Source organism: Conger conger, chromosome 11, assembly GCF_963514075.1.
Source record: "Conger conger chromosome 11, fConCon1.1, whole genome shotgun sequence".
Classification (NCBI taxonomy): Eukaryota; Metazoa; Chordata; class Actinopteri; order Anguilliformes; family Congridae; genus Conger; species Conger conger.
This window is the reverse complement of record NC_083770.1, coordinates 22,183,846-22,206,880: the sequence shown is the minus strand read 5'-3', so window position 1 is coordinate 22,206,880 and position 23,035 is coordinate 22,183,846. Positions and strand designations below refer to the sequence as shown.

Sequence of the window (23,035 nt, the reverse complement as noted above, 5' to 3'; positions counted from 1 at the left end):
CAGAACATGTTGAGCAGCATATATTTTGAACCATTGCGCTTGCCGTACGATTGGTTTTTTTTCCTGTGGAAACATGGCGTCTTCAATGTCACTCTTGGGTCTAAAGCGATTATCTTTGCTGAATACAACGACCAAGATATTGCTGAATTCTACTAGGTAAAGAATGTGTCCTTTTAACCAAGGTGTTGTGTTACTACGGAACACTGTATTAAGTACTCCTATTCATTAGTACTGGTAAAAGGCCTATATATAGCTTCAGAATGGCTAGCCCCTACCGTTCGCTAGCTTCTTTGAATAGCAAGCTAGACTAGCAAACACAAGTGGCTAGCCAGTTAAAATGTATGATATATTTTGCTAAGTAAGTCAGCTAATTTCGATGTGTGTGTGTCTGCACGAGGCGTAGCTAAAGACATCAGCTGAATGTAACCAGCGAGACTGACAACAGTTTCCAGCACTGTCCTTGTGTTAGCTGTCCTAGTGCTAAGACACCTCAGTGTACTTTGCCTGCTGTATAACTATAATGTTTAGTTAACATTGTGGAGCAAACTAACTTTAATTCAAAGGAGCGAAACAGTCTTCCTAGTATTGGAGCCTCGGAATAATATTTGTTAATAAGACGTCTGTTGTTTATAGTTAGGTAATATAATGCCACGGCTCTTCCAGCTAACTGGTTAGCTAGCAAAATATGTAAAAGTTCACGTTGCCTATTTTCCCAGCGAACGTTAGCTATTTTGGGTTGTCTAAATTGCCTACCTGTGAAGAGAATAAGCTAACAAGCTAGGTTAGGCTACGTCAGTTTTAACTGTTTTTCCATTCGTATTTCGTAAAGCACGCTATAATGTTGGTGCAATGCACCAAGTCAGTTGTTTGCATTTGTTTTGCCAAACTCTACGGCGACGAGGTGTTTTTAAATTTCCTGTCCACTGGCTGAGAGGGCCTGAAATGACGTCATGATGAAGTAACGAGTATTTTACATAGGCCTGTCAATTCTTTACGTCATTACGTTAGATTACGTAAAGTGTTTTCTCACAACGTGCCTGCCACACATAACTGTACAACAGACGGTTTTTGATAACAGGGAATAGATTTAGACATTTCTTTACTGAACTGAAATAAAGTGCTTGAGTATTGATTGAACTTCCTTGAATACGTTAATTTTAGATAACTAGCTAAACCTCAGAGTGTTCTCTGTCCTATGCTCCATTGCACTGTGCAGGAGATGTTTTGGGTCCAAACTGTGGCCTAACAAAACTGTCTCATATGGAGCTGTATAGTTTTGCAAAGGGGGCCCTCTTGTTTCTTGGCATGGGGTACCAAAAGAGTTGGTGTTTCACTGAATCTTATGTTCAGATAACTGGTACAAATTGTACACGAATTAATGAGCAGGGTGGCACGGTGCCAGCGCTCCATTGGCCGAGAGCCCATCAGTACAAGGAACACTTTGAGTGCAGCCTTGTGTCAGAATCTGCACTGCAAAAACAAATTTAGTCTTGTAATAAGACTTAAGATCTTTTTTCTCTCAAGTAGAAAATATGAGCTTGTTTTAAGTTAATATTTGCTTGACAAGTGAATTTTTTATTCCATTGGCAAATCTTTAAATTAATCAAACTGTCTTACCTCATTGGGAATATCTTTATTTTTTGCAGTGTGAAAAGTGCTGATCCACCGTTATCCCCCCCCCCCCCCCCAGTGTTGGAATGCTGCCCAGCTCAGATTCCATAGCCGGGATTGGCCTCTAATGACACACTGCTGATGGGGGTAGGGGGATACATTAGTGAAAGTGCCTCTGCCCTCAGCCGGCTCACTTGTTTTCTCATCTCAGTAAGTCAGCCGGCCTGTATTTGCCTCGATCAAGGGTTGGCAACCCTGGTCCTGGAGAGCCGCAGGGTGTGCTGGCTTTAGTTGTTAGTCAGCACCTAATTGATCAATGAAAGCAGTTAATTACACAGTTAACTGGCCTCTCCTTGCTTTGTTCTTGGGTCTGAATCGGCTGCTGATTTTTGGGTGAAAACACAAACCAGCTACGCCCTGCAGCTCTCTGGGACCAGGGTTGCCGACCCCTGGCACAAGGCAACCCAGACCCTGGCAGGTTACAGGGGTCAGCGAGCCAGCACACAGCTCTGTCTGGGGCTAACCGCTCAACGGGATCCGTTCCAGATGCTCAGCAGACTAAACCTAATGGGAGAGAAGAGATCTGTCTGTCCTCTCTTTTCTTTTGTATTCCCCTCATGCCCTCTTCCTCCAGGACAGGCTTGTTTCAGCAGGCTTGTTCATGTATGAGGTTGTTCTCTCTTTGATGCCTCTGAGTTGAAAGGCCACTGTGGCTTGTTGCCCAGTGGCTGAGGTGCGTGACTGGGACCCGGAAGGTTGGTGGTTCAAGCTCTGGAGTAGCCATCTGCACAGCTGTTGGGCCCTTAACCCCACATTGCTCCTGGGGAGATTGTCCCCTGCTTTGCCTAATGAATAATAAGTTGCTTTGGCTAAGTGACTTATTATCTTTTTATCTTCTTATCGTTTTGCAGGTCCGTGAGCACGTCGGGATGCAGGATGGTGCAGACGCCCCCTCGCCCAGACTCACAGCTCATCACCGTGGATGCGAAGCTGGTGAGGGTCCCTCCTGCTGAACGTGCTTCACGTTTTACACCATCTTAACAAACCGCATATCAGGAGTGCTGTCTGGTGGTTCTGGTGGTATGAACACTCCAGACACTCCTCAGTGCTTAATCACTGCAACACAATGCAGTCTTTTTAGCCATACGATACATTATGCATGAAGGTGGAGGAGATTTCATGGTCACAATTCAGAAGGATGCTGTAACTTTTAAAATGGCGGCATCTGCTAAATATGGAAATACTGCAACCACTTTTTTTAAGTAGACCTGTAGGGAACAAATGTGATCTAAGTGATTTTGACTGGAATTATGGATTGTTGGTGCCAGAGGTGGGTTGAGTAGCTCAGAAATTGTGGGTCTCCTGGGATTTTCACACACAACAGTCTCTAGATATTGCAGAGAATGGTGGGCAAAAACATGTTGCTAATGAGAAAGATCAGAGTAGAAGGGCCAGGCTGGTCAAAGCTGACAGAAAGGTGCAGTAACGCAAATAACCACACATTACAGCAGCGGTATGCAGGAGAGCAGCTCTGAACACACAACATGTCAAACCTCTGTGTGGATAGACTACTGCAGCAGAGGGCCAATAAGTCTAAAAAATAAGTCTAATAAATACCTAATAACATGCTCACTGAGTTTATAATGTTGGGAATGATAGTGTGTGTGTGTGTGTGTGTGTGAGGTGTGTGTGGGTGGGTGGGTGGGTGGGTGGGTGGGTGGTGGTTCAGGGAGTTTGAGGAGACATAGTAGGCAGTGGTGTGACTGTCCCAGACTGGCAGATGCACTTTGGTCCTTAATGCCTCCCAGCAGGGGACACTGCAAAGTGAAGGGGGAAAAGATGGGGGGAGGGGGGGGACGAGAGAGAAAAAAGACTCCCGCGTAGAAACCAGCCTTTCCCGGACCGTCAGCCACAGAGCTTTCATTGTGATATGAAGTTGGGCACGAACAGCTTGGCACAGAAAACGTGGTCTGGCTGTACGGCCGTCAGTCTGTTGCTCACGCGGGCTGTGTGACTGTCGGGTGTTTCATAACACTGCCGTGGAACAAGGCCTCCTGAAAACCGCTGAGGCTGCATTCTTTCCCCTCGCTTTCTTCTCTTACATTACCAGCGGCTGTGCGCACACTGTTTCATGTGCTGATCTGTGGCCAAAAGCAGAAGAAAATGGTTTCACGATTCCCATGCCGTAATCGAACATGCGTAGCGTAAACAGAGACGGCACTGTTTTCTTTCTTATTTATTTATTTTAGCATGTTTCCGATGCAAGTGTACCGTGTGGCTCAGCTAGTTCACTTGTGAAGAACAGTGAGGTGCGGTCAAGTGAAGGACTTGTAGCTGGTTACTGCGACGCGGTCCTCATGTTTAAAATAAGGACTTTGCCCTTAGCTAGGAGCGAGTTTGCCTTTAGCCGACCAATTTGTCGAGAGAATCTTTGGACGATTGAAAGAACTGGGTTCGAATCCCACCTCGGACTTCGACAAATCTCTCAAACAGCCAGATCTCACTGTCTGTCCAACACACAGCAAAGGCGTATAATCAAGCTTTGCCAGTCTGCAATAGAATATAGCTCTTTGTCAGGCAGATTCAGAAACAGCCCTCCAGTTTAATGAATCTGTCAAGCAATGACAAATTCTAAGAAAGGCATTAACGGCAAACTTTAAATGTATAAGCTTCACTAATTTCACTTGAGATGGCCTTTTAAACTGAGCGTGCAAACCTTTTTTTAATTCTTGCATGCACGTTTAGCTTTGTGGGCTAGTATAGCCTGAGTCTGTGGGGAGATGGCAGTAATGCTAATGGCAGTAAGCCTGTTGTGAAGGGCATTTGAGTGCAAGAAGCTAATGAGGTTAGCCAGGGTGTGAATTCTCTCAACCTGGCTGGTAGGGAGGTGGAGGAGGACTGGCCATGAAACCGGCTTCATCAACCCTTCCCTCTGTCCCTCTACCCCCCACTTTACCACACACACACACACACACACGTGCACACACATCCCCCCCCCCCCCCACACACACACACACACACACACACATGCACACGCACACACACTCACTCTCACACAAATCTCAAGTCTCTGTTTTGTCTGCTCGCCCCACGTACAGCATTCTTGTGTGGAAAATGTCAAGGCCTCCGCCTGGTACACTGGGTCAGAGGATATGTGCGTTAGAAGGGGCAGCACAAGAGGCTTCATGTGTGACCCGCTACGCAGCATTTCATTTACCCAACACTTCAGAGAACGTAGCCTTTAGAAGGTTCTGTACTGCCCAAGAACGAGACTATTCTGAGAATATTCCCTCTGGATTTCATTAAACCCCGCCACACACACACTAACACACACCGTTTCACAAATTCCTTTAGCATGTGTGTTGCTCTGCCCACACACAGAATATTTTGTTTATTTGGTTTTCTTTTTTTAAATCAAATTGGTACCAAAAGTCTGCATTGTATACTGGCTTATGAGATTGCTCTAGTCTGGAATGTGGCAAAACCTATGGATTGCATACCTCAGTATGGCTGCGCTTACATACGAAGCAATCGCTCACTTGTGCATGACCGATTATGCAGTCAAGCAGCTGTGTCTCCAAAGTTTAGAGTTTGAAGCCCTGTCCTGTGGAAACCTTGCAGCTGCTGCAAAGCCTGTCTTACAGGAGAATCTGTAAGGTACTACTCCCCTTTACATGTGCTGTAGATGTGGTAAAATGGAGGTTGCTTTCTGGCTGTCTGTCAGAACCGATAGATGCCAGTTTAATGCCAGTGCCTTTGAATTGGAGAGGAGCCATCTTGTTTAAAGAGTGGCTGCATGCAGGGTGCATTAATGGTAAATATTATTGACTTTCAAGGTCCTCCCATGACTTTTTACAACTCAAAACAGACATGATTATAACCGTTTTTATTTTATTATTATTATTATTTTTAATTTAATTTTTATTTTTATACCTGTTCTTGTTCATCATGCTGCCTCTTAAGGTATGAGATCTGGGCAGGACAAACTTCAAGGAATTGACTTCCCTACTGAACCTTATTTGTTGACAGAAGTTGCCTCCAGTGATGTAAAGAAGTTGTGTTTCCAGAGTCAGATTGAGTGTTGAGGATGGGATTTGATGTTTGCTTTCCTTGGACCTGCTCTATATAAGTTCAGACACTTTTTACTAGGGGTGTGAAACGGAGTTGTACACGTTTCCCAAATATTTCTGACCGATAACCGACAAAACGCACAAATTGGTCCGTCAATTGAAAGAAAGATTCTGGGTAGTCTTAGCAAGCAGTCTTTGACTATTTCAGGGGGTTAAGAATGCAAACACCACAGGGAAATGAAGGCTGCAGTATTATAGTTATCAAATAATTTCTATGTGTTTTAATTCCGTAGCTGTTGGTTCACTTATGTCGTATTGTATGGCGTTTCTTAAGATTCAGAGAGGACACGCTACTGAATGTAGCTCTCCACTATATTCCGTATATATGAAAACAAATACAAATAAAGCAATACATCATTGGACAAAGTAGGAAAGTTGAAAAATAAAGGCTATAATGTACTTGTCATAGCATGTAAATTATTTTTCCATCTTTAGTAACATTTAGACATTAATATGAATTCTGAGAGGAGTACAAAAACGGCCCGATCTTGGCCCCGAAGTGCTTAAAGTGCTGTAAAGAGAATTCTCCATGCCGTTAGATGGCCAGTTATTCCTCAGAGGTTTGAAAGCTCCCTCTGGAATGAGCACGGTATTAAGCAGATGGGCTGGATGTGTTAGGCATGTCTACGGCTCGTACAGTAAGTGGATCTGCATGTGTGGCGGCGGGACAGATGACGGGAGTTCCATCTGCTAATTGCTTTTCAAGTCTGCATTTTTTCGTGCCGCGTAACCGGGTCCCTCCGAACATCGGCTGCTTTTGAAATGTATTATCAGAGGAGCTCTACTCTGGCCCTGACAGATGATATTTTCATTGGGGTTTGGAGATGTAACAGCAAGTACATTTCACCGCCCAGAACGAAAGGGCCGTATCATCGCGCGCTGATGGATCGTGTTATTCCCACTTTGCCGTGTTGTTTTTTTATTTCTTAAAAGCGGCTGAACGAGGGGTTTAACTAATGACTTGAGACCATGAATAGGAACGTAACCGAGAATGTTGGATTGTTTCAGCTAGTAATAATTTCGGGCAGTAATTTGCTGGAACCCACTTCAGTGTCATGTAAAAATAAATGTTTAAGCGTTGTTGGGTAAAATTTAAAAGTTTTTTTCAGATTCAGAGAACGAGGGTTTCTTGCACACATGGATGAAGAATTAAAATGAAGAATGTATTGATAAAACCAATGTGTTTCTGTAAGGTACCTTCAGAGGTTCAGAGAAAAGGCCTGAAGTCATTCGCGTTGAGGTTGATTAGACCTGAACGCTCCCCCCATATGGTATAACTTTACCCAACCTGTTAACGCGATCAGACAGAAGACCGTTAGTGTCAGTGACTGGCTATTCGGTCTTTTTCTGACAGGGTGGCTGTTGAAACCAATAAAGTCAGTCAGTTACGGGAATAGGAAAGGCTCACCTGTGATTCAGTCCAAACTTTGTAACGGTCATTCGTGGACTGGAAGTCCCTCAAAGAACTGCTGGGAAAGAACAGGTCATTCTAGAGATACGTAGCCATGGCTTCAGATAGTTAAATTGACTTTTATTTTCTGCGGTATATGTAAGCCAGAGACAATGTTACTCATAAACGCAGCGTTGCGTCTGTTTTTGCTGTGTACAGCTCAGTTATGGCGGCCAGAGGTGCTTTTTCTTGCTCTAGTGGGAGTGATTAGCTTGGGTCGTTTATGAACTGAGCGTCAAAATGGAAGGCTGCTTTCTTCCTATGTTTGATTTTTCATTATTTTTTTGCTTTGTTTTGTTTTAATAAAGTAGGGTAAAGGCTACATATTTGATTTTAAGCCTCATTTGGAGTAGGCTGTTTTATTGTGATTAATCTTGATATGTTCAAGTTGGTTTATAACTGCTGTGCTTAAGCAGCAGTGACATTGAAATTGAAATTGAAATTGATAATGAATGCAGAAATGAAAGCATGTTCCTTGCTTATCAGGATTAACACCTCCGTGCCATGGTTGACTGAAGCCAAGTACACTGGCTGAATGACACCAGTCTGAAATTTGGGACTTTGAGCCAGTCCAAGATCGAGCCCAAGATCGAGACATCGTCAGTTACATTGTTTGCTGGGCAATCAGTCTCACAAAGACCGTTTTCTCACAGACGTTATGACAGAATTAAACTGCATCAACAATAACGTCAGGTGGACTTGCCAATGCTGTAGCCAAGTCCTTTTTAACTGTGAATCAGTTCTGTGTGGATCCCTGATGACCTTCAGTCACTCAGAACAGCAGGCTAATGGTTGAGCACAATGGCCCAGTCAATGTGAGTCAGCGGTTGAGATGATCTGGGCAGCATTTCTGTCTGCTACAGATCTCCACTTGAAATTAATTGGGGCAGAAGGACTCCGACCTGGGTCGATTACATAATTGCTTTGGATTTAAATATTTTCTTTGCTTTGCTGAGCTTGTCTGGTGAATTGTAACCTATGAAATGCTCTCAAAATGTTCCCCAAGTACCTGACTAGTTTTTTCCAAATAATCTGCTTGTGACTATACATGCTCTCAAATACAGATGTTTTTTGTGTATGCTTTTAGGTGGCTTAATTTATATTGTAGTTATTCATCTGATGCTAAAACTGTTTTGTGCATTTTAGATTTTCATCATCTCAACTCAAGGTGGGGCAGGTTTTGTTTTTGAAGCTTTTTCTTTGCAGTTGGAGAGCTGCTACAAAAACACCATTTAACCCACGTTTTGCTCTGGAAGACTGGGGAGCAGTCTGTAATGTGGTAGGTCTTCAGTCTGTAATGTGGTAGGTCAGCAGTCTGTTATGGGGTAGGTCTGCAGCCTGTAATGTGGTTGGTCTGCAGTCTGTAATGTGGTTGGTCTGCAGTCTGTAATGTGGTTGGTCTGCAGTCTGTAATGTGGTTGGTCTGCAGTCTGTAATGTGGTTGGTCTGCAGTATGTAATGCGGTAGGTCTGCAGTCTGTAATGCGGTAGGTCTGCAGTCTGTAATGCGGTTGGTCTGCAGTCTGTAATGCGGTTGGTCTGCAGTCTGTAATGTGGTAGGTCTGCAGTCTGTAATGTGGTAGGTATGTAGTCTGTAATGTGGCGGGTCTGCAGTTTGGAATGTGGCAGGTCTTCAATCTGTGATGGGGTACGTCTGCAGTCTGTCATGTGGTTGGTCTGCAGCTGTCATGTGGTTGGTCTGCAGCTGTCATGTGGTTGGTCTGCAGCTGTCATGTGGTTGGTCTGCAGTTTTATTGAGGTAGGTCTGCAGTCTAATGTGGTTGGTCTGCAGTCTGTAATGAGGTATGTCTGCAGTCAGTAATGAGGTATGTCTGCAGTCAGTAATGTGGTATGTCTGCAGTCAGTAAGAGTTATGTCTGCAGTCAGTAAGAGGTATGTCTGCAGTCAGTAATGTGGTTGGTCTGCAGTCTGTAATGTGGTAGGTCTGTGGTCTGTAATGTGGTTGGTCTGCAGTCTGCCGCCCCAAAGCGTCACCCCTGCTCTTTATTCCTAGAAACACCATAGGTGTCAGAAGTATGGACACGCTTTGTCGTGAGGGAGACTTTGTGAGCCTTTCCCGGCGACTCTTAAGCCTGCCATTCTGTCCGCATATCCAGGTATTGTAGGCCTCTGAATAGTGTCAAACTTCATCCTTCTCATTTCGCTTCCTGTACGTGGAAGAAAAGTGGCCACAGTGTGGGTTTTCCCTTTGTAAATCTCCTCTCCCAGTTTTCCCTGGGAATACCGCATTCCTGCAGCCGTCGCTCCGATTGTATAGGGCATTGTGTCACTGTCACTCGTCCGGGATGCCCTGAAGCACTTCTTTCTGCTAAATGTATTCAGGAATATCATAAAAGTCTAGACTTTGAATGTGTTGGGCTGTGAATGGAATGAATGTACAATGTGTTTGAATTTGCAGTTGTGACAACATGTTTACCACCCTTGTGCACCTTTATACGTTCCTTGTGGATTACTTGTGGGACTTCAAGGCAACAGAAAACTTTGCTGTAGTTTAGCGCGTAGGTTTTCTTCCCAGGCACTGTTGGTAGATTTGAACTTGAAGTGAATTTGAAGCATCCTGGAAAAAAGGCAGTTAACATTTGAAAATGAAAACCTAAGAAAAGCTGTCTGCTGGCTCTACTGAGCATGCTCTCAAGTAAATGCTTCTTAAAAAGCATTTAGAAACCTTTAGTCTGGTTTCCAAGCAAAATGGTTTAAACAAACTTGAGTTTTTCCCCATAAAACAATCCAAGCTGCCTTTTTAAGTCTTGACAGCATCTGGAGTGTTGGAAGAACATTGGAAATGTCTGGGATGTGTTTACGGAGGATTACGTGATGGGTGTTTACCATAGTCTGGATTATTAATATGATGGCCGTAATGACTAACCCCTACATGTGTCTGGGACGGAAATGGTCATCCATCTTGAACTGTCTTCCTTTTAGTGGAAGAACATTGAACAGCCCTCAGGGTAGAGTGGATTTTACTGTATAGATATTAGCAAATGTATCATTCTTGTTTTTAATGCCAAAGAAAAACAGTCATCAGTTAACCTTACCAAATATGTTACATGTCCAGGCATGGCTTTTATCCCTTTGTGTCTTAAATGTTTCTTCTGCAGGTAATGCAAATGAGTAATGCTGAGACTATTTTAATGTTGACCAAATGGGGTATTAGCCTGGTCCCCAAACCCTGCTAAACAAATAACCATGATTGAGACTGCTCCGGTCTGATTGCAACCCAAGTAAATTTTTGTGGAAAGGAAACGTTTTGGGGCGGTGAATCACACATCACTTTACTCACTGTTTAAGTTGGTGACATTCTGAATTGGTTACAGATCATTGTGTTAGCTCTAGAAAAAGCCACAATTACAGTTGATATATCTGTTGCTTCATAATGTCTATCTGCTGGTCAACGTTACAGACCTGACGCACTTTACAGAGAGCAGATAGCGAGCCAGCTTTTGTGTCCAGTTCAAGCAAAAAGCTTTGTACAAATGAACTGGCTGCTAAGAAGCAGTGAGACAGTGAAAATGAGATTCTTTGAAGTCATAATGGTCGCTGAAATGTGTGAAATTGTGCTATTGAAAAGAGGGACCCTGTCTCCCAATCTCTTAGGCTGCTGGCTGCAAGTTGGGAGGTTTGTCTGCGTTTTGACACCACCGACTTCCCGTTGCTTGTTTGCTAATTCCCTGAGGAATTGTGCCGGGTTCACTAAAGATCGCTGAAGGGAATCCTTTTGCCCCAGAATAGTTCGTACAGTACAGTGATGTTATGGAATATAATCTTTTTACAGTGTATCGTTTGAGAGGAGGGTTCAAATAATTATTTTGTTTCTTGTCATCCATTGTTGCACAGCTGGTAGCAGAAGATGGGCTGCTCTTAGTCAAACAACATTTTTATTTTATTAAAGGTTTTTAAGAATTTGGTGTGGGCTCTCTGAAGATCTTTTCCCCAGAAACGAGTGATTTCTTTCATACTAAGTTTTTGCACTATACTTTCAGTGTGAGGAACATGCTCGTCTGAACAAAGAGACAGGAGTGCCCATTAAAATGAATATTTGAGCTTTCATGCCCTTTAAACGTTCATTGATATTTGTTAAGCCTAGTCCGTTTGCCAAAACATAGGCTAACCTGCAGTCTCTGTTGCGTGTGCTTTTCTCTCCCAGGACCTCACCCCTTTGACGGGAGTTCCAGAGGAGCACATAAAAACCCGAAAAGTGCGCATCTCCGTCCCGGCCCGGACGGCTATGCAGTCTGGCGTCAACAACACGCGCAAGTGGAAGATGGACTTTGACACCCGCGAGCGCTGGGAGAACCCGCTGATGGGCTGGTCCTCAACGTGGGTCTCTGCTGTGATCTGCACAACATATGATCTGCAGTGTCCGTCATTAGCAACATATATTCTGCAGTATCCGTCATAAGCAACATATGATCTGCATTATCCATCATAAGCAACATATGATCTGCAGTATCCATCATAAGCAACGTATGATCTGCAGTATCCGTCATAAGCAACATATGATCTGCAGTATCCGTCATAAGCAACACATGATCTGCAGTATCCGTCATAAGCAACATTTCGCACTTTAATGATGTGACTAGTTGTTGTTAGCCAGGTCTGGCCCTGTTGCTGATAACATGAGTGAAAGCACTTCTGTTAATATGTTTTTAAATTGTAGTTATCTCTGGATAAGAGTTAAACGTGACCTTTCTGAAAATCTTAAAGCAAGCTTTATTTTTATTTTCAATTATATTAATAAATTATTCCATTTATTTTTAACTATAAATGATTAAAAAAAGGCCCTGTGCAAAATAACACCTCTAGTATGATCTAGAGCTGTGATCTGCCGGGAAGAATGGGGAAAGAATTGAAAGACTTACCTGGCTACAGGCAGCTTTTAGAAGTTGTTATAGTTGCCCAAGGAGGAGTTACAAAATGCTGTACATAATACATGACAAACTGTTTGGATTTGCGTGTGTTGTCCTTTGCACTCTCTTGCAGGGCTGATCCTTTGTCCAACATGGTCCTCACTTTCACCACCAAGGAAGACGCAATTGCTTTTGCCGAGAAAAATGGTAAATTCCTGGGTCCTCAGCTATGATCTTAAGGAGTTGAGTAGCATCCAGCTAGCTGGAACAGAATCGACAAGGCGGGTTCATGGGCCGAACTAAATCTCGAACGTGTTGATCACGCAATGGTGGTGTGTGTGTTCGGATTATGTCTATTATTAACAGAACAAATTTTGGACATTTGTCTTCTGTTTCTTTTAGAGCAAAATTATGATGCAGGCCGTCTTGTGTGTGTTTGGTTTTTTTTTTTTTTTTTTTTTTTTGCAGGCTGGAGTTACGACGTTCAAGAGAAGAGGACATCAAAACCAAGAGTCAAGTCCTATGGAGCCAATTTCTCCTGGGACAAAAGGACAAGGAGGTCTGCAAAATAAAGACCGTTACCATCTGTCCATTCAACTCTTTAATATTTATACACTATATACGAAAATATCAATAAAATACTTGAGGAAATATGTCTCTGTCATATGTTTTAGCCTCAATGCAATTAAACATGCCACAAGCTATTAAATAAATATTATTTTAATAAAAGCTCTGTTCAATAAGTGTCCCAGTAATTTGTCATTCTGATTTGGAGTCTGCTCATTCAGAACTCAAAATGTATTTGCCTATTCATACCTGTATAGCACAGGCTGAGGTTGCCGTTTAGATATTGTAGCTCTTTAGATATTTTAAGTTATTCAAGAAATCGGTCTGTAGATACCTGACCACAATCTCAATTTTGAATTTAAGGTGCCGAATTTCATTTTGGAAAGCAACCGGAACAAGTAATTGTTTAAAATGTGCTGATAAACATTTATACCGATAAACGTCCTTTTTGGCAACTGTCTGTAGCATTAGGATTTTGATTGGGGCGAATGCAAACAACACAGGTCAGACTGGAAGACCACATGACTGCATTCTGACTGGAATAGCTGCCCATTATCTGAGACTAGTAATAGCTGTTCCAGTTTTTGTGCAGTTCTGTGGTCTAGAGGTTTAAACCTGAGGTTAATACTTAAATAAGTTTGGTGAAATTGCCCCATTAAGTTTAAATGTGGATTCGTGGATGTGGACTACAGAAAATTGCTGAGGGACTTGGACGGACAGTTTAAGGGACCTTTGCATTCTCTTCCTATGGCATTGTCATACAAGATGTTTTTCTTTTGCAAGCTTATGCAATTCTATTGTATAGAATCGCATCCAAGCAGCCGCAGTGAATATCTCACTGCATATTACGTCAAATCAAATCAATCAAAACCAGAGAACTGTAAGAGAATGACACATTTCAGAGTAACAGAAGGCAACAAGCAGGCCAGAACCCCAAAACAACTGAGCACTTGCGTAAAATAAAACCTTCTAGTTTTTAATCTTGCCACACAATTACCTGTTAAAATGGCTGTTATCGGAGTATAGAGGGAGAAGTCCCTCTCATGGAATCCTCATCATCCAAAGTCGGTTTAGGGATCTTGTGGTATTGCTGGCAAGCCATGTTTGAAGTTGATGCAGGATGCAGTTGCAAGTATTGAGCTACCAGAAGTATTGGAAAATCTGTGCCACTGTAAAAATAAACTAATGGCATAGGGGCTAAACGGGTAATGGGTAACGTATCCAAAGCTGTCAGTGCTTTTATCTCAAAATAAAGTTCTGAACAGTAATACTGTAGCACTAAATTAAATTTGTTTCATAGAGTAATCTATGGCCTGATCTTCTGCAGTGCATTAAAATCCCTATGAAGTGAGTTCTCTTTTTTTGGGTTCGAAAGTCATTGCAGATGGTGAAACTACATTTAACATTATTGTTATGCCTTCTACTAGATAAACGGGGAGATAAAATGTCAACGGACCAGGAAAGAACCAAATATATAATGTCAAAACCATTTAAGGTTTCAAATCTCCGGACGGCTTTATAAAGTTGCTCAGACATGGATAATTATGACGAGTTCATCACAGCTGTTGGCGTACTACTGCTGCTGAGAGTCTTTAGTAATGTTGATGTCTTTCAGATGTGGCTTTCCAGATGAAACACGCATTATGTAAATGTCCCGTGCTTTCGTTTACTCAGGTTATTGCGCTTGCAGCTTTCGCTGTATATCATTTTATTTTTATAGTAGAGTGGGCGAGCGTCCCCTGGTTGTCCGAATTGAAAGGAAAAAGTGAATCGTGTCCGACTTTGAAAAGGACACTGGAGGGATACTCCCAGGCCACAAAATTGTTAGGGACTAAAATACCTGTTTTGTTCATTATCTAAATGAATATACAATCCATGAAGCTTTGATCATGTTATCTTTTAAATGTTAAGCCTACATCTTTACATAATTTACGATTTTAACCTAATGCTCTGTCCTGGTAACCATTTTGTCATCGTCATCCCCAGCGACAACCATAACTTCTGTTGTTGTTGCTTCTGCAATTAAAGCAGTTAATTACACAGTTAACTGACCTCACCTGGTTTCTTGGATCTGAATTGGTTGCTGACATTAAAGTGAAAACAAAAACCAGGACACCCTGCGGCTCTCCATGACCAGGAGTGAGGACCATTGCCTTAAGGAATGCTACAATACGTCTGCACCTGAGAACCATGATGGAGAATGAGTAATGCAGAGGAGTAATTGGGTCACACTCCTCTGACCTTGCTATGAAACAATCATAGTGTTTATGAGGGAAGTCCCCATTACAGGGCTCCAGTGGTCTCCAACCCTGGTCCTGGAGAGCTACAGGGTCTGCTGGTTTTTGTTGTTACTCTGCACTTAAATCAGTTAGAGCAGTTGCTGACATAGTAAACTCACCTCACCTGGTTACCTGGGTCTCAACAGGGTGCTGATTTAAAGGTGAAGGCAAAAACCAGCAGACCCAGAAGCTGTCCAGCACCAGGGTTGGAGATCACCAGTCCAGTTTTCTTTTTCCTCTGAGCACAAATTATTCTGTTAACAAATAAGAAAATTACTAGAATCAGTAAACAATGAAAACAACCAAACAAATTGATTGCCAGGTTCACACCAAGGAGAGGGCCCCATGTATTACTGCTATATAACAGTCAAACATTCTGTAGTGGAATTCCAATAGCGAGCAGATAACTTTTTTTTCCTTTTTTTTTAAGAGCGTAACTACCTTTGATGCCTTGGTGTGATGTTAAATAGCAGTACAGCATAGAACCTGACCAATATATGACGGCCCCCCTTCCACAAAAAAAAAAGGTCCACTTAAAGTCCACTTTTAGATTGGTCGGCTTTCTCTTGAGTTCTTCTGACCGAGCTCGAGTAGGAAGGCACTCTCGTAGATATAAAGGCGTGCTACTACACCACACACTCATTTTCTGCTCTTTAACGGCTCCTGTGTTATTTGTATCCACTTCTCCATTCATCAGCATCAGGTTGTGTGCTCCTGTCCTCTAAATGACCTTCTGAGCTGCCATCAAGGACAAGATCAAAGTCCCTGGCGACAATTACTATGGTAACAAGTGATGTGAAGATTGGTCTCTTTGGACACATCATTCTCCATTTTGTGTTAACGAGGCTCTGTTTTTATTGAAGTTACTGGCAGATGACTTGCTTGTTATTTTCATTTGAAGCCCAAGATCTTTGCTACCTAGTGAAAGTGAAATGTTTCATTTATTTCAGTGGTTCCCAAACTATGTTACCAATCAGTCCAGGAGTTAAAAGTATGCTTCTTTCAAGCTCTTGCTCTCTGTCTCTCTCCAGATTAAACGCCGGTGCAATCCAGAATTTCCGTATCTTTCTGTGTCCTGCTCTTCTGTCCTCCCAGGGATGTTACGGCATGTAACAGTATAATTTTCAATGTCTTAAAATACAAAATGGAGGCTTTTAAACCAAGGCCTTCATACTGGTAACAAGAGCACGTTCAGACTTTCATATAGGCCTCAATGCCTGCAGGGGAGTGCTTTTGTCATGTTGGATTTCTGTAGTCCTCCTGTAGAATGTGATCAGCTTGCCGACAGGTCTATGGCATAGGCTACGCATTGTCATGCCACCTGCTGTCTCCATTCTATTTAGTTTGGGTAAATAAAAAATCTATAAAAAGATGACAAATGTACAGGAATACAAATCACTATGAGGGTGCCAGTACAAAAATAAAAGTTAATGGATATGCCTTTATAGTCCAGAAAAAATAAACTCTAATGGAAAGGAAAAATAAAATTAAAAGTATGTAGTATATCTGTAAATATTTTATCCTGAATTGCATTTGACTCAAAATGACTTAAAATGTGAGTGTCTATGACAGGTGTTTTTAATCATAGATTATATTGTAGGCCTAACGAGTTTCTGGAACTGTGTTTTTTCCCCAAAGGAATCTTTACGCTTACTGTCATATTTTATTATCATCTCATCGTATGTTAAATCGTTTTATCTTTCTGCGACTGGCCCCTAGGTAATCCTCTACCTTCAGTGTCCGTTTGTTCCCATATCAAATTAATTTGTCTGGGCTTGACCCAGCAACTTTGCAGTTACAGAGACACTGTAGCCTACTGGCCTCTAAACCATATGTCAGGAACCAAAACAACGCACACATCGACTCATCAAAAGCACACACGATGCAGACAAGTCAAAGCTGAAGAAGACTGAGTTTTCAATTAACCTTTCCAAATACGTTTTATCACACAAGAGCTCTTACGTCGCTGCTGAATGAAAGAGTTAATCGATGGGTTAGCCTACTAAGAGGAGAAAAACAGAATCGGCCCTGTCTCGTTTGAAGAAGATGCGAGTTGGCAGCACTGGAAAAGCTTGAAGATTAATGGTGTAAAGGGGGTCTTTGACAGCCTTTCCGCCGGTCGCGGTCCTCCTGGGTGGGCCGATTGGTCTTGGATGTCACTTTTGCTACTTAATCTTGTGTATTCGAAACAGGCTGAGGTGCCTGCTGAACGGGGCTGCGGAATCCTGCATGGACATACACTGCCCTCTCCCAATCCAATCTCCTCTCCTTTTAAATACTTTCATATGATACCATATGTAGGATAATGGTCAAAAGTTACAACACAAGTAGAACTAGGCCTAATGCTATTATTATGAGGTTAATGTTTTAGCATAGCCTACCTGTTGAGCCATATTGAAATTGCCATTTCATTTCTGGCTGGATATATGCATGCCTATCTATATTTTGTAGCTACGCTACTTTGAAACATATACATTTTAAAATCTGATATTGTTAATGATTAAACATCCTGTTGCAGGGCTGAATGGAGCCAATGAGACAATGAACCATTTCATTATTATGTCAATGAAGAAGCCGCCTATAAGCTTTTTGTTGGTCCTACTATTAACTGTTGACATCGACGAAGCGCTCTTCCAACATTGGCTAACCCGTTAACTTTTCACCCTGCCAATGATTGCCACGAATGGCAGCGGAAACAGTTTTAGCGTTTGACACTACGGCTTAGAAACACTCATTCCCCATTTCATCCTTTTCAATTCAAATTATTTGGAGCTATTTTATGGAATAGAGGAATCTTCAGACAGATTATTCTGATTATTCTTGTGGGTGTCTACGGAAGACAAACGGGCCCGGCGTATGGATAGACTAAATCTCACCTGGGTGCTCAAGTCGATGTGGCTCTGCGTGTGCGAGGTTCATCCGGTCTTGTAGAGATGCAATTACCAATTACACTTCTCAAAGGCGGCGAGGGAGCGATACGTGTCCGTGAGCTGCCGCTGAAAACACACTCGCCTATAGAGGGGAAATTCCACTTTACTCAGGAGAGGGTTCATTTCCGTACACGGAGAAGTACTGGGAACTTAAAACTCCTGAAATCTCAAACTGTAACTGAAAACTACCAATGGACACATCCTGTTAATTGTTGAAATGGGTTCATAAATGTGTTCTTTTTTAATGCTGTAAATGTCATGTAAAATACCCCCAGGTCCATTGCTAGTTATTTTCATTCCATAGATACACAGTAATCAAATAGACTAGCTTGGGCATGCACCTTAGGCTAATTCACCATCTGTAACAGCCTGGGCCACTATACGAGCTCATTCATGGCACCAGTGACATGTTCAGTGTTTCAGTTATTTCCTAAAGCTCAAGGCCTGTGAACGAGTATACTCACATATTTTTCCTGTGAATTGTTTTTGATAATTAGTAAATAGACTAGGCCGTGGATACACAGGAATGGTCATAAGTAGGCCTTATATAAACACCCTCAGTGACAGCCGAGGTACATATGTCTTCAAGGATCAAATTTCCCAAATGTACATTAATAAGTACAATAATGTTCTCTTTGGGTGCAAATGAGTATGTTTTCCAAGCAAAAAAGGGACAAATTAATTGTATATTGTTGGCTACAATTGTATGTATGTACAGGACCCAGTGCTACTCAACTCCACGGCTTGCGGATGTGGTGGTCTAGCACACTGTTGAAGCAAATTCCTGCAGACACTGCTGCCCACAGGATGTGGAGTTGAGTAGCACTGCTATAGGATACCACCCCAGCAACAAGCATTTGCGCTTTATTTACTGTAGTTGTAATATAAGAAAGATGTTTTATTTTGAATTGTATTATGTCAGGCAGGTGATACTACACATTGATAGGCCTATTAGACATATATATTGGGATTAGGCTACAGAAGTCTTTGATATTTTACCTGGACTACCTGTTTAGCCCTGTTTTATAGCATTCCCAGAAGGCCTTGGTTCAGATCAAAATGAGTGTTTTGTTATGCGATGAAGATCCAGTTCGTTATGGAAAAACAGGTGTTTTTTGTCCATGGAAACGGCGTGTTTATTTTCACTTTGAGAAAACGTACTCGGTTTACTCGGTTTCACTTAAAACATTTGTATTTGATGGTTAAAAGCCACATGGCGTCGTCATGGATACTTTCTGCTGTAAACTGTTTGGACTCAGTGAGAAGTCCACCCACCGAGCCACGTGGACAGCCTCCGCAAAGAGAATTACTTTTAAAAGCCAAATAAAATACAATCATTCATTCAGGATTTGGCGGCATGGATGGTGCAGTGGGTAGCACTGCCGCCTCACACCAAGGAGGTCCTGGGTTCGAATCCTGGTCGGCCGGGGCCTCTCTGTGTGGAGTTTGCATGTTCTCCCCGTGTCTGCGTGGGTTTCCTCCGGGTATTCTGGTTTCCTCCAACAGTCCAAAGACATGCAGGTTAGGCTGATTAGAGAGTCTAAATTGTCCGTAGGTATGAGTGTGTGAGTGAATGGTGTGTGTGCCCTGCCATGGACTGGCGACCTGTCCAGGGTGTATTCCTGCCTTTCGCCCAATGTATGCTGGGATAGGCTCCAGCCCCCCTGCGACCCTGTTCAGGATAAGCGGGTTAAGATAATGGATGAATGAATAAATGAATGAATTCAGGATTTATTAGCTGCTGCTGGTTGAATAAATGTGTGTGGTTACCCTTCTTTGACCAAACAGGCAAATGAAGAGAACTGGAAGAATCGTTTTAGATAATCCTAATTTAATAATATTTGAATATTCACAGTGGAATGTGGCATAACTGCAAAACAGGTTTTTCATTCCGAGTGTCAATGTTTGGGAGGGATATCACCTCTCAATAAATATTAGTCCTATCATGTAAGCAAAGACATAATCTAGAATAAAAAAGCATATTATGCAATATTCAGATGACACAGGTACTGGCTGGAAATGACCTTGGAAGCTCCTCCAAAGTCTACACTGTAAGAAATGACACAGTATTATTATTAACTAATCAATAATAGTATGTGTTGTATCAATTGAATCAATAATATTAAGTTATATTCATTCAATAATAATACTTGTAATCTGTTACCTTAATTTTATTGGGTAGATATGTTCTATCATTTTTCACAGTTTACCCAACCCAAGCTCAACAACAGCCTTTTCTGGTCCTTATTACTGATTACTACAGTAATAGTGTACCAGATTTTTTTTATTTTATTTTTTTTACAAGTTATAAACCCACAAGTTAAAATCCTGTTAAAATCCTGTATTTAATATAGACTATAACAGCCCCAGACAGCAGTACATAACTGCCCTACTGTCACCTCTGAAGAGAGGGTAATCATTGTCTGGGCTCAAGGGCACCTCCTCTGGCCAAATATAACAGCAGTCTGCTTTGCGCACAAAGGGCCAGATTTACTAAGACCGTTTAGCCCATGTAAAACCAATAACACGACCAATGATTGGCCATGCTATTTGTTTTCACCAATCATTCGTCGTGTTATTGGTTTTGCGTGTACTGAAAGGTTTTGCACGTGCTAAAGGTCTTCGTAAATCTGGCACTTAAGTGTTCTCTTTATGTTATAACTTCTGGACAGCAGATTGAGAAAAAACAGTACCACTCTCCACAACTGAAAGCATATGAATATCACTGGACAAAATTAAAAATCATGGACTGGTTAAGACAATTGCAAACAGTGAATGCCCTGCATATGGACAAAACGAATCAGTGCTGTAGGTCCAGACGACTGAAAATGGAAAACACCACAGGTCCCTGGGAGGAGACACGCTAACCTCCCACCAACCTCACAAGAAGAGCGCTCAAATGGAAGCAGAGGGCAGTGGGGAGGGGGGTGGGGGGGAAACGCAGGGATCCGGACCAGAGGCACAGATGCTGTAGCGAAAGGGGCCGGTCTCACCTGCGACCTGCGACAGACAAAACAGAGAGGAAGCTGTGAAACACACAGTGTGGGACCAGCTGCAGTGAGTTTACTGGGCGAGTAGCCCTTTAAGCTGTGAGATCACTAATATGTGACTAGAATGTTCTTAACTGTTAAATGTTCTTTACTCTTCAATAAAAACAATCCAAAAATCCTACTCTTCAAATGGTTAAGGAGCTGAACACGCCCTGTTTCAGTGGATATTGTATTTATAATTTGTTTGTATTGATGACTGGAATAGCATGTTGGAAGTTGTTCAGCTTTTTCAATGTTCAACTGAATTAAGTCCGGAAAATATAGTTTTGGGGTGAGGATGTGGGAATACACATTAAGAAAACCAATATACCCAGAAGTTATTTCTGCCAGAGCATTAGCTTAACATCTTCCTAAAAATACGTCATACTGGAAGTCACCGCAGCTTTGGAAAAGTAAAATTTAAAAAGAAAATGAAAATTTGGGAAGAACTTAAGAAACATTTTTATGATCTAAGGAAATATTCTATCCTACCTCTTTTTTGCTAAGGCAATACAATTTTGATCTCTCTTCAAGAGAGCACAACTACAGTATCTGGACCCTGTGTAACTCCAGCACAGTCCCAGCATCCCACTGCAATATCCGGCGCCGGACGCTGTTCAGATGTTCAGATCTCACATTTGGTTAATAACAGTAGGGTTGGAATCGCCACCTCTGGATGAACTTTTAAAAATGTTTTCTTCATTATTATTTCTTGGCAGGGGGTGGAGACAGAGAGAGATGCTCCTTAAACCCTGTTGTTCACTTTCAGACAACAAAGAAAACAAGCTGTATTTTTCCTTAATTAGTGAGGCCGGTTTCCGTGGCGTCACACGTTTGCTTTTGTTTGGCTTTGGGCTGCGTGCTGAGGTGTCGGTCACCAGGGAACCACATCTTCATCTTCATCATCATCATCATCGTCTTCGTCACAATTTGTCAATGGTCAGCCAGATTTCTGTAGAGACCAGGAGCCAAATCACAGCAACCCAGGGCCAGGCTCTGGCAAAACCTCCCAGTAGTTATGGAAAACCAAAAATCACTTTCATGTAACGCAACAGACTTTTAGGACAAAAAAGCAACAGAGAAACATTAAAAACAGGGATGAGAAAGCTGACATGCTCTCCTCCAGGTAGTGTGAATGACCTTTTCCCCTTACCTTAAACAGACACATTATGGAAATAATATCTTGCCTCCTGCATGCCAAACAAGTTGCTAAGGCTCTCAGACAAATAGTAACCAAACAGTACATGTCTTTATTTCATGCCCACACTGATAATATAACATTTTTAAGTTTGTAAGAATGAAACTTTGTTCATAGTCAATTTATCAAACTAATTACACTGTCATTAGCTCATTTGTAAATTCCCAACTTGCAACAAGATAATAAACAAATCATTTAGCATTTTTAGTGGGAAACAAACTGCTTAAAATCAACTCATTTTTAATTCATACTGACCACTTATTTATACTTTTTAGGCACATGTAAGAATGTTTAATTGTTATTGGCCAATAAACTTTATACAAGCAGAGGTGAAAAAGAATGTAGCATGAATATGAGAAGATATATGTATATATACGGCAGAATCAGAAATAGAATGCAAGATGGAATCAAATTTGATATTGGCTAACACCCTATCTAGCTTGGCATGAACACCTTGCTGGAACCACTTATTAAAATTGCTGTTTAATTACTTGGTCTAGCCTGAGAATTCTGCTGCAGCTTACGTCACCTTGAGCTTTCATGTAATGTTTATTTTACAAGCGGGTCAGCTGACATCTACGGAAACACCTAGAACTGACGCAAAAGCCTTGGGATCATTTCCTGGGGACTGTTCAAGTGGGGAAGCTGTTGGTTTGTTTTTAATCCTGTGCCAGTACACAGGGTCCTGTATCACAGCTCTGAGGGGGAACTCTCCCCACCTCACTGTAATAATTAGCCATGTGTGCTATATGTATGATATGTGCAACGATCACACCTGCGTTGAATTATTTTACAATTTGTGGTGTTCTAGTTGCGGTATGTGGTATTGCTACTTGGTCAGTTTATCTGATTAATCTACAAGAGTTCATGTTTTTATCTCTGTAATTACTCTAGCACTCAGAACCATTCTTCCCTCTAGGGTTTTCAGAGCACTTGTCCCTGGTTCTTATTTGCACTTTGTATGTCACTCTGGA

The 23,035-nt window shown here is 42.0% G+C and overlaps 1 protein-coding gene across 1 annotated transcript; it reads left to right on the top strand.

The window, feature by feature from the left end:
* Position 1: 1 nt before the first annotated feature.
* On the top strand, positions 2-12,709 carry ndufs4 (NADH:ubiquinone oxidoreductase subunit S4). The gene is made up of 5 exons (XM_061261306.1): positions 2-156; positions 2,523-2,604; positions 11,356-11,528; positions 12,192-12,265; positions 12,527-12,709. The coding sequence occupies exons 1-5, from the start codon at positions 74-76 to the stop codon at positions 12,628-12,630; spliced, it is 516 nt and encodes a 171-aa protein (XP_061117290.1). The 5' UTR covers positions 2-73; the 3' UTR covers positions 12,631-12,709.
* Positions 12,710-23,035: the final 10,326 nt, after the last annotated feature.

What these genes read in the sequence shown, in the direction of transcription:
- ndufs4 (XM_061261306.1), top strand. Translation starts at nt 74, where the DNA reads ATGGCGTCTTCAATGTCACTCTTGGGTCTAAAGCGATTATCTTTGCTG. An exon ending in CTGATGGGCTGGTCCTCAAC is followed by an intron (nt 11,529 to 12,191) that starts GTGGGTCTCTGC and finishes ACTCTCTTGCAG; the next exon opens with GGCTGATCCTTTGTCCAACA. An exon ending in TGCTTTTGCCGAGAAAAATG is followed by an intron (nt 12,266 to 12,526) that starts GTAAATTCCTGG and finishes TTTTTTTTGCAG; the next exon opens with GCTGGAGTTACGACGTTCAA.